Raw genomic sequence first — 17,781 nt, 5'->3', positions numbered from 1 at the left:
TGCCTGTTTCCTAAGGCCTAGCAGTGAGCAGGGGTGTGGGCCATGCCTGCCTAGACTTATATGTCTGGACCACATCCCCCAGGTACCCACCCCCAGAGACATCGTTACCATCCTGATTGTCGGATGTCGCCACTTGCCTGGGTCTGAGCACTGCTGACCATTCCTGGCCTGCTTGCAGAGCTCCAGACCTCTAGCCTCACAGGCATGAGGGAGCAGACTGTGGTCCCACTGCATCCAGCCCTCTTGTAAATGAAACAACAGTTTCCTCAGGCGAAGCAGATGGGCTTTTACAGCCTGAGCCTGGCCATCTGGCCCAGGTCAGTGAGCCTTCTGGGGAAAACATGGAATACCAGTCTACGTGACAATTAATTCCTGACACGCTCTCCAGCCTGCCCAGGAGGTGTGTGCCGCACATCGGCAGACATGCGTCAGTAGTACCACTTCATGTCACCTCGCCAGGGTGGCAGAGGAAAAGCCTGCTTCGGTGAAGCCCAGAACAGACTTCATGTGGCTTCCGCCTGCTGGTCCAGGTTTCAGCTAGAAGGCAGGATGACAATGACTGCTTCCCTCGGAAGATCTGGAGACACGCACTCTATGTAGCCCCAGCCATGCAAGAGATGCAGTAGACAAGAAGGTCGCTGGGAGAACTAGGGGAAGTTGCTTAGACTGTGATGCTGTGTCCTTATCTTTCAAAGTCAGATTAATTCTTCTACCTGCTTTATAAGAGAGTCAGGAAGAGGCTATTGGTTAAGTGTTGGCCTAGAAAGCACAGGGACCCAAGTTTGAGCTCCCAGAACCCACATTAAACAAACAAGCTAGACATGGTGATGAGTTCTTGGAATCCCAGTGCTGGGGAGACAGAGATAGGTGGACCCCTGGGTCTCACTGTGGCCACCTTAGTCTATTCTGCAAGTTCCCAGTCAGTAAGAGTCCCTGTCTCATAACGCAGAATGGCAGGCATCTGACAGACAACAGCCACGGTTGTTTGTTCTCAGGCCACCCCACACATACACACATACAAGCACGCCTGTACACTCATGTACTCCTCTACACAAACACATAGAAAAGAATGGAATTGAAGGGATTATCATGGGGACATTCAATACTGGTACAGCTGAGCAAGCTGCCTCTCCTAGCTTCAGTTTCTTCATGTATGCAGTGGGGCCATTTATACAATTGTTTTAAGAGCATCTCCCATACACACTCGTTAAAGACAATGAGAATGCGAACAAACACACCATCATTATTAATTTAGAGAGATGATCTTTGTATGTTGCCCAGGCTGTCTCCTGATTCAGCAAATTCTCTAGCTTCTATGTTTGAGACTGTATGGCGCATACCAACATACCTGGATATTTTTGATCTGTGGAATCTGCCTTCTGGAACCATACAGAATAAACCTAAACCTTCCTCTGCTTACTATCTGATAAGGGAAGCAGAATTTTAAAAAATTTGCTTGGGTCAAAAGTTAGTAAGGTTATGGTTTAGTTTCTTTTCCTAGTAAAGTAATAAAATATCCAGACAAAAGCAACTTATGAGAGAAAAGATTTGTGTTGGCTCACAGTCCGCATGGTGGCGAAGTCACAGTAGGAGTTGACCATATCCTATCCACAGTCAGGAAGCCAAGGGCAATGGCCACATGCTGCTAATCAACACACTCTTTCCTTTTTATACACTTAGTTCAGGATTCCAACCCAGGGAATGGTTCCCCCACAGTGGGCAGGCCTTCTCCCCCATTCACTGGGATACCGTGTGCCCTGCATGTGTGCTCAGAGGCACAGCCTCCTGCTAATTTCTAGCTTCTGTCGAGTTGACAGTTAAAGCTAGCCAGCACAGATATGACCTAGGGTCATGGCTGAGATCCAGGGCAGGAGTCCGGGAGCTGGGAGGGGAGGTCAGAGCTGGATCCTGGTCTTGGGACTGTGGGCTGGGCAAGTCTGAGAGGGGAGGTTGTCCTGGCATGGTCTTGGCCTTCACTGACTATGGCTTCCATCTTGTCTGGCCCTCAGCTATGCCGTGACTGTGCAGGAGTCTTACGCACACCCCTTTGATCAGATCTACTACACACGATGCGCAGATATACTCAACTGGTTCAAGTGCACCCGGCATCGGTAAGCTCTCCCCAGGGGACAGGATGGGGGGGGTAGATACCTGGCTCTCTAGCTTGTTACTGAGAGACCATGGGGCAGGCGTGTGCACAGTCCATACTGTGTTCCTGGAATTCTCTAATGCTGGTGGTCTGAGACGCTGTGAGCTGTGTTCTTTCTGACTAGAAGCGATGAGCTTCATAACCTGCGAGAAGGGAATCCTCAACCAGCAACAGGGAAAGTTGGTGGATGAACACCCCAACTTCCCCACCAAGAGGGGAGGGTAAACTGTGAGGCATTTCTGGTCTGTACCCCATCAATTCCAGGATAGAGCGCCTTGTGTACAGTAGTCACCCGCTTAGTAACACATCCTTAGCCTGCTGCTTGATGCTCCCTTCTGACCTCTCTGGGGAATCCCCTGCCTGTGACCCTTGCCAGAGGCAGGGGTGGAAGTTGGCACTGGTCTTGCCCTGAACCCTGGGATTCAATACCGAGTTTGTTCCAAAGTGTGGCTCCATTGTCTCAGGGGACTATACAGTTTTCCATTGCCCCGGGGCTGGGTGAGTGAGCGGCTGCTTATTAAAATAGGCTGTGTTCCTGGAACGTGAATGATTTTGCTAAATTATTAAGCCCTGTGGAGCTTTTCCGATGACCTGGAGTGGGCATGCTGACAGCGGCATCATCAGTCTGTGGGGTGTAGTAGCTTGGTTCAGCATCTTCCCCGGAGCAGCCTGGCTCCAGGCTGCACCTGCCCTGCTTCCTACACTGGGAGCATACAAGGCTGGGGGAGCCAGAAGCAGTGGTGGCCTTTCTCCTGGGAGGTGTCAGTGGTGCAGGGTTTAACTCCCAATGGGAGACTTGGGAATCATCTCATGTGGCAGGGAGACTGGCCAGTGACTTCTGTGTCAACCCAGAATTCTCTCTCTCTCTCTCTCTCTCTCTCTCTCTCTCTCTCTCTCTTCCTCCCTCCCTCTCTCCCTCCCTCTCTCTCTCCCTCCCTCCCCCCTCTTACACACACACACACACACACACCCCTTCCAGGCCAGGCCAGGAACTGCCTCCTGTGTGGGGGGGGAAGTAGCTTCCTGAGAGGCCAGCTTACCCATTATGGGTTTTTGACAAAGTAGAATGACCTTAGCTTAATGCATTCCCAAATATCACAGATTTCCCATGAGGCCCTCATTGTCGTTTGTCATGAGGTGAGAATTTTAAAGATTTGGGAGGGTTGTCCGGGCTGCGGCTGAAGGAATAGCCTTCCAACCTGGCCCAGAACGCTGTGTGAAGCAGGCTGAAGGGACCTCAGCACCGCTGTTCTTCACAGAGGAGGAAGTGAGGGCACCCCCTGGGTATGATGGGGAAGGGGAAAGAGCTGTGCCTTCAAGGCCCTGGGCATTTCCTCTCTGCCTTTAATAGGCATTTCAAATCTACCGCACTGAACGTGGCAGGGGCTTTCCTCGCCAGTGCCCCCTGTGACTCCTATGGTCTTACCGCAGCCGAAACACTCTGAAAGGCCAGAAAGCCACCAGAGAGAACTGGTACCAAGCATTATGCAGGGCCCTGTGGCTTGGCAGTTAGAGAGAACTGAGTTTGAATCCTGCTTCTAGCAGTTTTGTTCTCAGGATAATGTATTTTTTATTAGCCTATATGAATTGTAGAAAATAACAGATCTTATTATGACATTTTCGTATAGGAGTATAATATACCTTAATCATGGTCCCCCCACCTCTCATTTCCCTTTCTTGTCTGACCCTGACATTTATTAGCTGTGTGACCGCAAGCAAGTCATTAACCTCTCTGAGTATCAATTTCTCATCCGGAAAGCAATGGGTAGTGGGATGGGGGAAACATAAAGTAAGAACGAAAGCTCTAAAAGACAAATGAGAGAAATGGAATTAATGGGGCATGATGATGGGGTGTGGCAATCGTCCCTGACCCAGGAGGCTGCTGGGAGAACCTTGCCTATAAATCTCTGGGCCAGAACCAAGTTTCAAAAAAATTGTGTCTCTGTAAAGACTAGAATCCCATGCTAGCTTCTTCCTGGGCAGCCTGGGGGCAGGGTTAGAGCTTCCTGGGGAACAGCACGCCCTCTGCAGGAGGCCTGAGGAAGCTCATGTGGGATGCCACAATCAGACAGCCTCTCCTACTCGACTGACGGCAGTGGGCACCAAAGCTCTAGGATTCCATTCCCATCCAGGTCCCTAGGGTTTCTCTGAATCCAGAACCCAGTGTTTTTAAGGGCCCTAGGGGAAGCCCCATCCCCGTGACCCTCCACAATGTCACCCCAGCAGCCTTCTTGGCAGCCCTTGTATCTGGAAGAGATTGGGAAGTCAGCAGGTTCCTCCAGCACCACGTGGGTAATACATTCTGCACCACAGCAGCCCATATCCCACCATCGATTTTGCTTTATTGCGTTCTTTCATATTCGAAGCCGCCATGCATTTTAAAGTAATTATTGAATGGCATCCTCGATAGAGCTTAACACAAATATCATTCTAAACGGGATAGATTGATTTTCAATCCTTTCAAGTGGCTCTCTCCCTCGTGCCTAGGATCAGCTATAAGACGGCGTACAGGCGTGGCCTCCGGACCATGTACCGGCGAAGGTCCCAATGCTGCCCTGGCTATTATGAGAATGGAGACTTCTGCATTCGTAAGTAGGGGCCTTTGTGGAGGTGGGAGGGAGCCTCGGTAGACACCCTAGGGCTTTGTAAGTCCATGCATGATATCAGTGCTGAGAGGAGATTCTGGGCTTGATGCAAGTGGCGTTTGGCCTGAGATCAACCAACCTCCCACTGCCACCAGGGCAGGTGTAGGCAAACAGTTCTAGGTCCTGTTGGAGATCGAGGAGAAGTGGCTCCTTCTGGAATGGACCCTGTGAAGGAGCAAGAAGAAGGAATTCCAAGTGCCTGGCACAGGGCAAAGCTGTCTAGACGCTTGAGAGAACTTTGCTGGAGGGCTGGAGATGATGGGTGAGAAGGTGGAAGGCTGGACGGATGGGAGCAGAAGAGGGAGGAAGGCAAGGGGACTCCGTGGCTGGATGGCTGAATCCCAGCTCCTGTGCAGGGGATGGCCTGGGTAGGTCAGAACACAAGGAGCGCCTACCAAAGAGGAATTCATGAAAGATGAGCGTCGCTTTTTCCTTGTTTGATTATAGCTGCTCAGAGAATGGGTGGGATAATGCACACCAGGAGAACGAGTCGAGATGCCGTAGGCCATCGGTTCCTAGGTAGGGGACGCCCAGGAGGGAAGACTCTGGCCCCAGCTTGCTGGCCATGTGACTCGGGGCAAGCTTCTTCAGCTTTCTGTGCTGATGACTCTGGGGGTCTCTCAGGGTCAATCTGACCAGTGGGATGGTACACAAAGGATCTCCAGGAGGATGTTCGAATGTCCCCCTAACTGCAGGGTGTCACGAAAGCTTGGAAGTCCCCTTAACATGGCTAGTAGGGAACCCACTCATAAAGTTCCTGCCTCCACTCAGAGAGTGACGAACCTTGCTAGTATTCTCCTGGGCCGGAATGAACGCGGACAGGTGCGTGTGCTGGAGCTGGGAATGATGTGATGGTTCCTCTCCTGGGCTTACATTGCCTCTCGCACTAGAGAAACTCAATTCTAATCGCCCTCGAGGATGAGTGCAGGATGCTCCAGGTCAGCCCAGTAGTGATGGTACTTCAGGAAAAGTACAAAGAAAGGCACACTGGCCAGATCACTGAGGCTTTTCCAGTTGCTGGACTGAGTACCAAGCTAGGGTGAGCCCTGGGCCGGCACCTCTCTGTGGATGGAGGTTGTTCTGGGGTACGCTGGTAGAGTGAGATCATTACTGAAGACCACTGCTCTGACCACACAGAGGAGAGCCAGCCAGGCTTGACTAGGGATCAGCAAGCCCAGACAGGGCGACATATCAGCAGTGCTGTAGAGCAGGCCTGCCCCTGCTGGCCTCTTGGTTGACATGGAGTCAAGTAGTCAAAATGTGCTGGGCACAATTCTAACTGTGTCTCATTCATTGTCAAACAACAGTCCTGTGGGGACAGGTATCATTGTTTCATTTTGCAGATAGGGAAACTGAGTCACAGGTAACATAAGTAATTTGGTCAAGATCATATAACCAGGAAGTGGCAGCACTTGTGCCGGAGTCTAGGCTGTCTGGGCTCCAGGGACTGTGCTCTCCAACAGGTTAGACAGACCAGCTCCTGCTTCACGAGCCCACGTGAGATATTACTTCTCTTGACTTCAGTTTGCAAACCTGTAAAATGGGGCCAGCATCAGCTGCATTGCTAGACACAGAGGAGGGCCTTTGCAAATGTCGGTTCCCTTCTCTGTGGCCTTGGCTTTGACTTCAGCTGTTCAAGGGGTTCATAAATATTTCCCTGGGAACCCACACTGCACATAGTCAGGGTTCTCAAGACTGAGTTGCACAGTACAGACCTAGCAATCCGACAATGGCCATTGCCCACCAGAGAGATTGAGAACCCAGAAGTTGCTCAGCCCAGGAGGCTGGTTATCTTGGCAGTCCCAATCCGGGGCTGTAGGTCTGGAGGATTCCTGAAGGGCTGCTGCTCTCTAGCCCGTGTTAGAAGCCCAGGGAAGCCGGTTCTATCAGCAAAGGAATCAGCAGTAGCCATAACAGGGGAGGTGAACTCACCAGGAAGAGTGAGGGCTAGCCGTGTGTGTGTGTGTGTTCAGATTTCCTCTTTCTATAAGAACCTAAGTTATACTTCATTAGGCCCTCCCTAAATGACCTCATTGCCTCTATAAGACCCTGTCTCCTTAAAAGGTCATGTCTGAGGGAATGAGAGGGTCAAGACACCAATGTTGAAGGGACAGCACAAAGCTCATGGCACTGCCAGTAGCCCTGTCTTCCTGCTCATGGGGATGAATGACTGGGGTGGTGGCCAGCCCTGCACAGGCTTCATTCCATCTAAGAGGGAGTGCAGACTCCAGGCTGGGGGAAGCTGTGATGGGGACACCTGGCCATGGGAAGGTAGAGAACAGCATCCCAATCTGACGTGTGCTCCAGGCAGGGAAGGGAATATCACCCTCCCTCAGCAAACCTTCCTAAAGTCTTGATTCTCACAGGCAGAAGAATGGTGGTCCAGCAGAGAAAGATTTAGTGGATTCTGCCACTAACTTCGCTGTGCAATCTTGGTCGAATCCATTGGCCCCTCTGAGCCCTCCTGTGCATGGAATAAGGAGACATAGTGGCTGAGTGTGCAGGAGAGCAGAAAGCTCAACACAGATCTAGGGGGAACGCTTTCTCTGCCTTTATTCCCGCTCCTCTGCCCAGAGCAGCCATCCTTGTCTGGAGTATTGCACCAGAGCTACTCACAACGACTTTCCTAGGTAACACCATGTCCTTTCTCGTGGTTTGCAGACACAGCTGAGTGCCCCCTTGATTGCCAAGTATCAAAGATTTTCCAGAGATCACAGGACACAAGAGTCTTTCTTCCTCTACTTGAAACAGTCTTGGTGTCGCTGCCTGTGTGAAGCTGCTTTTTATGTCTCTTCAGAGCAGGCTGTTACCTACATGGGGGTTTGAGGCATTGAGGGGAGGCTCCGCTCTTTAAAAATACGAGCTGCGTGTCAGACTGGATGGACTGGGTTATGCTGCAGTAACATAAAGTCCCAGAGGCTTCCAACAGCAATGTTTGGTTTCTTGTTCATGGCTAATGTCTACCTGGGTTCTCTGAGGCTGGCTCCTTGCCAGCATCAAGCCAGAGCCTTGGCTGGTGGTCCCTCACTGGAATGCTTAGGGACTCCAGGGCACAGGGAAGTAGACTCTGGCTGGTCTTGAAGGTGGAGAGCCGCAGAAATTCAATGAGCATCGTTGAAGCTTCTCAGCGTCCCATAGGATGCCCCAGAACTCACAGTTCAGTTCATCTGACAGTATTGTTGCAGCACCTGCTAAGTTAAAACAGCCTCTGCGTGCGCTGCCTCCAAGGTGGGTGAGGTGGGCAGCTTGCTGGTAACTCGTCAGTGCTACCTGGAGACCTTGTTTCCTAGCTGACTGTATACCTGAACCTCTGACAAGTTCCTTGATGCGGCTGCTGCAGCTGCTCCTGGACCCCCCTCCCCATTGAGAATCCCTGGGCCTTATTCTGAGAAGGGGTGGGTTCTGCATGCTCCTGTCCCAGCACCTACACCTTCAGTGTGGGTTGCCAAGAGGCCCAGCAGGTGTCTCCCTGATTCCTCTCTTTGGCAGCAGGGCCTTTTCCCGAAAAGCAGGAGGGAAAAAGCTGGGGCCACAGGAGTGGCCCACTTGGTCACTGTTAGCCCATTCTCCTGGTTTTCTATTTCCTTGGTCTCAATTTTCTTTCAATTTTTTTCTAACTCCCTTAAACATCCAGGCAGTGTCTTCTGTCATTCCTGGAGGCCTCAAGGACTAGCAATCCACTTTCAGTTTTGTTGGGACCATTTGGAGTCCTGGCCTCCAGCTGCTCTTCCCTGCTAGAGATCTTTACTTTCCTTTTGATTTGAGTTACTGAAGGCTGTGTCAAAGTTGTTTACCAGCTCTGCTTCACGAGCACGTGTTGCCTTGGCCTTGAGGATCAGAGGATAAGGTTTTCACCTGACTGTTGGCCCGCCTGACTGTTGGGTATATAAGCCTCCACGGTGCTATTGAATAAAGGGCTTCTTACCAGTGACTAGAGGTCCATGTTTAGGTCTCTCTGTCTGTGTGTCTTTGCGTGTTTCAACCTCCAGCTCCTTGCCCGAAGCTCAGGAATTGTATGGTAGCGCATAGAGTGCAGATAGGCGTGGTGTGCTGCAGGTTTTGTGCTTTTTCGTGGCGATTCACCAGTGGAAGCAGAGCTTCAGGTGTATACAGCTGACAGTAGTCAGGGCTGAATAGAATTGGAGGTGGGCCCTTCAAGAGGGTCTCGCTGCTAAGGGGAAACAGCAGTAGGAGGCTTGGGAGACAGCATGCACAGAGGGACTGTGTATTAGGGAGACTCAGATTGTGATTCGGTGGACTTTTTGTCCTAGAATTGTGACCTGGGTACTGCTGTTTCATTACCATGCTGCTGGCTTTGTTTTTGGTGCTAAGGATTGAACTCAGGGCATGTCAGGCAAGGGCTCTACCACTGAGCCTGTTGTGGACATGTCATGCAACCAATTCTCACGTCCACGGAGCACATCATGTTCTCAAAGCATCCTGCCTGTCATCTGATGTCTCATCTTTCCTTCCAGGTAAGGATCTGGCTCCACCATGCTCATCCATGCGGTGCAGGAGGGAACCCAGGTCCAGTGTGGTACATTCTCAGACTTCTCCATGGATCTTCACTAGTTCTTTCTGGGGGTGGGAGATGTCTTAGTTTTTGTTTTTGTTTTAAATCTGGAAACCTGAGTCTGACCTCGCTTGGCTGTGACCCTTGAGTTTCAGTCCTTCCAAGGGAGTATGGTTCACTGCCTTCTGGGTTTGTTGTTGCAATGCTCTGAAATGAGGACGTGTCTGTGTTTGGGGCTATTTTTTAAAATAATTATATCATTTTGTCATTGTGAGTAAGTGCACGTGCCCTTGGGGGCCAGGAGAGGGCGTCAAATCACCTGGAACTAGAGAGACAGGTGGGGTGATCTACCCAGCAGGGTGACGGGAACGGAACCCATGTTCTTTGGAAAAGTGGCATGTTCTGAGCCATCTCTCCAGCCCTGGAGTTATTTTTGTTTGTATCCTTTACTTTGCAGAGGCACACATCTTCAAGGTAAAGCCTGCCCTTCAGCAGTCTGGGGTGTGCTCAGCCATGGCTCCTCAATCTCCTTCCTCTGCTCCCTCGTCCCCTCCCCTCGGAGTGCCAGTGTCAAGCCCTCTCACCCCATCCACTTGGTCTTGTAAATCTTCATTTTTCACCCCTTCTCTAGTGTCTTGTTTCGAGTGAGCTCCTCAGATCCATTGTTTAGATCCTGCAGCTCTGCTAATCAGCCTGTCTCCTGAGGGCTGGATTCAGTTGCTCCTGGCTCATTTCTAGGGGTTTATTGGAGCTATTTCAGAAACACGTGTTCGTTTTTCTTCAGTGTCTCATCTCATGACCCGTTCTGTTCCTGCTTTCATTATTTTAAACATAGTTCGTTTATAGCTTTTTCTAGATACTTCTTTCTTGAGCTTTTGGCTACATTAACTAAAATCTGTGGAATAACCATTCTCCTGTTTGTGATACCTGCAGAGTGGTCAAGATAGTAGAAAGTTTTCCCTTCCCCTTCCCCCTCCCCCTCCCTCTCCCCCTCCCCTCCCCCCTCTCCCTCTCCCCCTCCCCCTCCCTCTCCCCCTTCTTCTTCTTCTTCTTCTTCTTCTTCTTCTTCTTCTTCTTCTTCTTCTTCTTCTTCTTCTTCTTCTTCTTCTTCTTCTTCTTCTTCGTTTTTCAAGACGAGGTTTCTCAGTAGCTGTAGTAATAAGGGGAGCGGCAGCAGGGTTGCGTCCCCAAACACCCCAGCCGCCTGCCTGGCTCCGGCTAGCTTATGCCCCGAAATAATTACACAGACACTGTATTCTTTTAAACACTGCTTGACCCATCTCTATCTAGCCTCTTCTAGGCTAACTCCCGCACCTGGACTAGCCCATTTCTTATCATCTGTGTAGCACCGGTCTTACCGGGAAGATTCTAGCCTAAGTCCATCTTGGGTCGGAGCTTCAGAGCTTCATCGGGTGTGTCTGCCCAGGAGCCGGGAGCATGGCGGACGTCTGCTCCCGAGAAGAGCACTGTGGAGTCTGACCTCACTTCCTCTTCCTCCCAGCGTTCTATTCTGTTTACTCCACCCACCTAAGGGTGGGCCTATCCAATGGGCCTAGCAGTTTCTTTATTGCTTACAATGAAATCAACAGATTGATATATGACACTCCCACATCACTTCCCCTTTTTCTGTTTAAACAAAAAAAAGGAAGGCTTTAACCTTAACATAGCAAAATTACATATAACAAAACAGTTATCAAGTAAAAGTTACATCAGAAACATTTATACATATAACAAAATTGACCTTAAATCTCTATAAATAAAGCAAAATCTATACTAATGCAAATTATTCATACCTATATCATATCCCCCTTTAAATGTAAAAGAACGTTTATAAACCATATTTGGGAACATGGGCGCAGTTTTTTCTCTCCAAACTGCTTCCTGCTGAATGGGGGCGTCGTTAATTAGGTCTTTCATGGTATAACCTGTGTGCTAGTTTCATCTCAGTTGGCAGTTGAGCGAAGCAATTTTCTGAAGGTGTTCACAGCAACCCTTCAGGAGGACGTGGTCCATCATACCAAATCGGAATAGAAGAAATCCATAGAGTCTCATCCTCTGTGAAAACAAAAGAAGACTCTCTCCAAAGCATCATATCCTTAGACCCAAATTCTGAAATCGTAATACCCTTATATCCATTCTGGTTTAGCTTGGCAGCCCATGTAATGAAATGTCTCTCTGTACTTAGCTCCTTCACAGTCAAAAATTTTAAAGAAAACACAATGTACATAATCCAGACTCTCTGTGAATTTTCCATCTTTACGCGGCTTATTTTTATTTATATCTATAACTATCTGTACTCTGTCTCTTTAAAGACTTTACTTTTTTTTTAACCATTAACTTTATTCTCTATATTCCTTTTCTTCTCTCTCTCAAGCCTACGTACATTCATCCAACAGTGTGACTCGTTTAGTGGTCTGAATCTGTCCTATTGTGAATCTGCAATTTTTTACTATCCAGGAGCACTTTTGATTTGCGCCTTTAAATCACTAGGCGCTTAAGAATCTAAGCTGTGACATTCCTAGGTTAACTTTTTGCTTTTTGAGCGTATATCTGTAGACCAGGCTGTCTTTGAACTCTCGGAGATCCGCCTGTCTCTGCCTTCCAGGCATTGGGATTAAAGGCGTACACTACTATACCTTGAGCTCACAGAGATCTGTTTGTCTCTGCCTTCTAGGCACTGGGATTAAAGGCGTGTGCTACCACACCTTAAGTCACAGAGGTTTACTTTAAGAATTTTAACTTTTAGTCTGCATATATTTTTAACACACTTTAAACCATTCAGAAATTTTCTGTCTTTGAATCTCTCTTTACTGTATATCTCTCTTTTTCTGACCACAAGAGCCTTTAAATTACTGAGCAATATCAGTAGGACTAAAGGCGTGGCTTTGCCGGCTGGATCCAGCCCATTCCTTAGCTTTCCAGCCTCATGGCTGACGTACAGGCTGCAGCCATGTTTATAGCCACACCTGGCATTTCAAGGTCCCTGCCAGCCAGCAAGCTACAGCAGACAACACTCAAGTCCTCTCTCAGTAGCCGGCCCTCCTGCCTCCAACAGTCAGAAGTTTGCCCTGGCAGGATGGCCCAGAAAGCCGGCATTTTTAAACGGCACAGCTTTTTTCCTGCTACGGCTGAAAACCGAAAAGCATGCGTTCAGCTTTTCGTCACCACCGTTTAAGTGTTTCGTGGCAGGACCTCTTAATGAGCTGTAAGGATTTGCAGCTGAAGCTGAGTCAGGAAAATTTCAAAATGGAGGACGTACCATTTTGTGCTAGCTCTGGGGCCGCCAGGTAGGAGCGGCACTCAGCACTTTAATTCTGAGACTGAGCATGCAGCACAGAAATTCTTTTCATCCAAGTTACATCCAAATCTGACACTCAGAGCACTAAGCAGTCTGAAAACACATCTCTGTATGGCAGCAGGAATCCGCCATGCTCTTCCGCCTGCCTAAGCCTGATTCTGCCTTCTGCCCAGGAGCAGGCGGGGAGCTCAGAGACATTGTCACGGTCTCAGAGCACTCTCCTTCCGATCCCAAGCGGGAACACAAACATAAAGCCAGAGTTTGCACTGGCGGCAAAGCCTCAGGAAGCCACACTTTAAAATAACGCAGCTTTTTTTCTGCTGCTCTTGCCGAATCAGGAAATCTCTCTACAGCACGCCACCAACAAACAGCAAAAATCTGTGTTAAACTCTCTCTCCATTATTTTTAAGCCTTCTCAGGTTTTTTTAAGTGGGTTTAGTCCATCACGTGGGGCGCCATCTGTAGTAATAAGGGGAGCGGCAGCAGGGTTGCGTCCCCAAACACCCCAGCCGCCTGCCTGGCTCCGGCTAGCTTATGCCCCGAAATAATTACACAGACACTGTATTCTTTTAAACACTGCTTGACCCATCTCTATCTAGCCTCTTCTAGGCTAACTCCCGCACCTGGACTGAAAGACCCCCAAGGTGGGCTGCCTTTCAGTCTGGGGAGACCCTCCCAAGGAACAGCGAGGCCACTCATACGGCTGCAACAGCAAGAGGTTTATTGAGTTAACACAGGTACCTGCGGGCAACAAGTCTTTCGGAGGACTTGCGCACCTTCAGGTTGGAACAGTGGGTTTTTTATAGGGTAGGGAAGCAGAAGCGTGGGAACAGAAGCGAGATGCATAGTTACAGGGTTCTGATTGGGCAATTCAAATAAGGCTCGGGTTCAAACTGAGTACAATTTCGTGGTTTCCAAGAAATCAGATATACATGCTATTCTGGCCTATCTAGGGTGCCATTCTTCCTTTGGACCCCGAGTCCCCTGCTGACAGTCCGGATGGTTGACCAGAGATATCTTGCCTTGCTCAGCGCCCCTGCCCCTAAGCTGACCACAGCCCTTATCTCTAAGTTAAACTCCCCTGTCTTAGCTTTTAGTTATACTACTCAAACTTTAAGCCTTGTAAAATAGCGTTATTGCTGCTGTTAACTTAATGCTGCTAGGTAGGGGTCTTTCATCCCCCCATTTCTTTTTGTGAATTTGAATAAAATCATTTATTCAACTAGCGGGCATTCTTAACATGTTCTGGATCATATTGTTTAAGCTGATGATATTGCTGAGTGAGGACCAAGGTTTGGATAGCTGAAAGTCTGTCTTTTATAAATTGTACCAGGCGGTTTATAAACCATCCTTTAAACTATCCTTGTTGAGAAGATAGTAGAACACCTCTAGGGTGTGCAGAATAGCTCTTGGCAAAATTGTCTGAATGAGGCTTGAAAGTAACTATATGGTAGACATTGTGAACCACTGTAGACCCGAGAATAGCACCCAACACTGTGGCAATAATAGTCTATTGACTACAAAGAGCTTACCTCAGCCCTAAGAAACACATGCCTTTTCATAAGAGACAAGTTCAGTATTATGAAGACAAATCTCTTTTACTGTAGACACCGGGAGTGTTGATCCTCAACTCCAGAGAATGTGCCGGAGAGGTCAGTTTTGGTCCAGCTGGCACCACATGGCATTTACGGGTTTCCATTGTATCCTGTAGCATCAGCTTTATCCAAATGTACAGGGTTGTGTCCATTGTGAGAACTTTAACAAACAATGAGAGAAAATGCAATACAGGATGACAAATGTTTAAAACAAAACAAAAAGCCCTAAAGCCAGAGGACAGCCAATGAGGACATAAATACCCAGGCTTTAGAAAAACAAAACCTGTCAAGAGGTAAGGAGGCTTTAGGTGTGTTTGCTTATCTCTGCAGTTATCTGCACAAAACGGTCTGATCTGGAAAAGTCTTAAACAGTACAAAATAATTCCTGTCAATCTGTCCCAGACACACAGAGGAGGAAGAGAACAGAATTGCCTTTTGCTTCTGCTGTGTGATATTGTGCTTTAAAAGACATTAAAAAATGAGCAGAGCCCTGTGGGTTTCTGACTTTAGGAAAGAAGAGCCTTAAAGGTGATGTAAGCCCATCTTATAGCAGATGTGCCTGCCCTGTGCAAGCCTTGAGCTCAGGATTTCATCATCAAGGTCAGCCATTCTCAGCAAATACATGAGCGGCAGCTAACTAGCCAGGCAGCAGAACTAGTGGCAACGATGCCGGGGTGTTTTGAACCCAGAACAGGACAGGAGGGAGGGAGGTCTGTCCAGTCATTTTTGCTGGTCTCCAGGGCCAATTATGTCAATTTGTTTTTTTAGAATTTTATTTATCTTATCTATCTGACCTGAGCTTTGGGGTTGGTAAGCTTAATTTTCAATTGATCCCCAATATCTTGGCCACACCCTAACTTACCTGGGCAACAAAGGCAGGTCTATTATGGGACATGATTATCTTGGGCATCCCCAACCTCAGGATGATTTTTTTTTATGATCTTCTTAGCCATCATATTGGGTGTCTCAATCTTGGTCAATGTATGATGGCTATCTTCTTTGGCAAATGTGTGGCCTCCTGGAGGCTCAAAATTTCTGCAAATATATATTGCTTTGTGTATACAGGTGAGGGTAAAAGCATACCTGCTGTTAGTATAGACGTTTTCTCTGCCATCTGTAGAGCTTGTATCAAAGCCATAAGTTCAGCTTTCTGGTCGGGCCGCCATCTCTGAAGGGAGGCTACTGGCCTAGATCATTTGCTTCCTGTCCACCAATGCTGCCCCCGCCTTCCGCTTACCTTCAGTCTTGTGTACCTGCTTAGCTCGGACCGCCAGCCTTGTGCCCCTGGCAAGCTTCGCCCTCATTTTCGGCTCTGCCTGGCACAGCTTAGCCTGCCATTTTGCCATTCGCCTGTCCTTTATGCAGATGCTGGTAGGATCCTTAGTCCATCGACGTCAGCCCAGCACAGGAGCAGTAGTCTGGCACAGGAGGGCATCTGTGGTAGCATTGTGACTGCTGTATCGCTGTCTGACATGGGTGAGGGGAGCAAGACTGTAAAGTGAGCAGTTAGGGCTCATGCAGGCTTTAGAGCAAGCACAGCATCAAGGCAGTTGCTAGGAGGTGAGGATTTCTTCAGCGGTGACGGCAGGGAGAGGTGGTCATCCTGGTGAGGAGGGCGTGGTAGAGGCAGAGGCAGACAAGCAGCCTGTATCTCCTGCAGAACTGAAAACAGCATCGAAAGCAAAAGTCCCTCGTTTGGTCAACAAAAGGCGTTGGTCATACATTCAGAAGTGACCAGGGAGGAACGAGTCATTTATTTGTCTTTTTCCCAAATTTATAGTTCGTAAGGTGTCCAGTTCGTATTCTTTACTCAGTTCCAGTGTCCCTCTTCATTTGTCTTTGATCTTCTGTTGCCCAGGCTCGCTCCTTATCTGTCTGAGTCCTGTCTCTTTTTTTTTTTTTTCGCCTCTTTCTCTCTCTTGTTTAACATTTTTTTTTTCCAAATTTTTACTAAGTATAATCTTTTAACCCATCTATTTGCTGTATCTTTTTTATATCTGATGTTGCCTGTCCTATGTAGGCCATGACTACTGCTGTCTGCTGACCTTCAGAGGTTGGGTAAAAATGCTTGTAAACTTCTATTAATCATTTAAGGAACACAGATTTTAACTGGCCCCTGGAGAACCTCTCTTATCTTGGCCGAATTAGTGGGGTGCCTTGCAGCCCCCCCCCTGAGATTTGCCATGAGCCCAACATTTTGACTGTCAGTTTCTCCCTTTAAGAATTAATTAGACATTATCATGTAGAAGAATGAAAATAGATCCATATTTATCTCTATGCACAAAACTGAAATCCAAACAAATTAAAGACCTTAACATAAGGGCAACAATATAAATGAAATTTTGAACATAGCCTCAGTAGCGTAGACATTAAAGGAAACAATCAGTAATTGAAATCTCCAGAACTGAGAAGCTTTTTGTATAACAAAGGATATAATTAACAGAACATAATATCAGCCTGTAGAATAGGAAAGGTGTCTTTATCAATTATGTTAAAACCATATAAGGAATTTAGAAGCTTAATCCTCATAAAAATAAATATTTCAGTTCAATTACGTCATAGACCAAAACTGTAAATTCTCAAAAAATGAACTTGAAATGACTGAAAGATATTTAAAATTTGCTTAAATATAACATCCTTAATCATCAGGGAAATGCAAATTAAACAATTCTGAGATTTTATCTTATTCCTGTAAAACTGACCAGGATTAAAAATATCATTTGACAATTTATGCTTACAGCTGCTTTGAACATTAGCATGGTGGATTTTCAGAATTAGATAACATATTACCTTAAAAACTTAGCGACATCCTTTTTATTATTATAGACAGAATCTGAAAACAACCTAAAATGCACCTTTTTATATTAATAATGAATGAGAATCTTTGCCATGTTTTTTTTTAAATATCCATAAACATTATAAAGAGTCAAAAGGGCCATTTTATCTCTACCTCATCATTTAGTAACACTCCCTTGCAATTGTGGTGGGGTGAGAGGCTTTAGCAGATCTTTGCCATGTGGCCATGTGGCCGGGGTCCCCTCCTTATCACAAGCATTGTGAGCAGACAAGTGTTAAATTTAGATCTAAACATGGGCTGGCTTAGAAGCTCAGCTGGGCTGTTCATATGGCCCTGGCCCTGTGCCAGGCCTGAATTTATTTTCATCTGGACACACTGCATAGTAAGAAATATAAAAACCAACAATCTGTAGTTTTTTATAAGCATATTATTTTAAAGTGACTTAATTTAATTTTTCCAATTTTTAAACCAGAGGCTTTTACCTGGATGCAGCACATGATGACTGGTATAGAGTATCCCCAGAAGACAGATGTTATCAGGGCTGGTAGGCCCTTTTAATGTCAGCTTACTCCATTACCTGCCACTCCTGACATTCATCATTTACCAACAGCCACAGGGATATTTACTTGCAATCTCTTGCCCCACTGCCAAAACGGAGAGGTCCAGGCTCTTTAGGGGACCTTTTGCTTTTTAATAGGGTATCCAATCCCAGAGAAATAGCCTACTGCAGGTTCCCAGGCTTACTGGGTCCTGTGGGGAGGAATTAGCACCAGCTTGGACCCAA

At 47.6% G+C, this 17,781-nt stretch overlaps 1 protein-coding gene across 20 annotated transcripts in view; it reads left to right on the top strand.

Moving 5' to 3' along the window:
* The window catches only part of Megf11 (multiple EGF like domains 11), a 332,420-nt gene that overhangs the window by 118,919 nt on the left and 195,720 nt on the right, over nt 1-17,781 (top strand). For all 20 annotated transcript variants that reach the window (XR_012909999.1, XR_012909998.1, XM_075965513.1 and 17 more), the window contains exons 3-4: nt 2,010-2,111; nt 4,637-4,737. Coding sequence is in view for 18 of the 20 variants with exons in the window: in XM_075965513.1 (XP_075821628.1) it covers nt 2,010-2,111; nt 4,637-4,737 (203 nt within the window). In the remaining 2 variants the exon portion in view is untranslated. The remainder of the gene's footprint in view (nt 1-2,009; nt 2,112-4,636; nt 4,738-17,781) is intronic.

The sequence above is a fragment of the Microtus pennsylvanicus genome, chromosome 3 (genome assembly GCF_037038515.1).
Source record: "Microtus pennsylvanicus isolate mMicPen1 chromosome 3, mMicPen1.hap1, whole genome shotgun sequence".
NCBI lineage: Eukaryota > Metazoa > Chordata > Mammalia > Rodentia > Cricetidae > Microtus > Microtus pennsylvanicus.
Note: the sequence above shows the minus strand (reverse complement) of the source record. Positions and strands in the feature narration are given on the sequence as shown.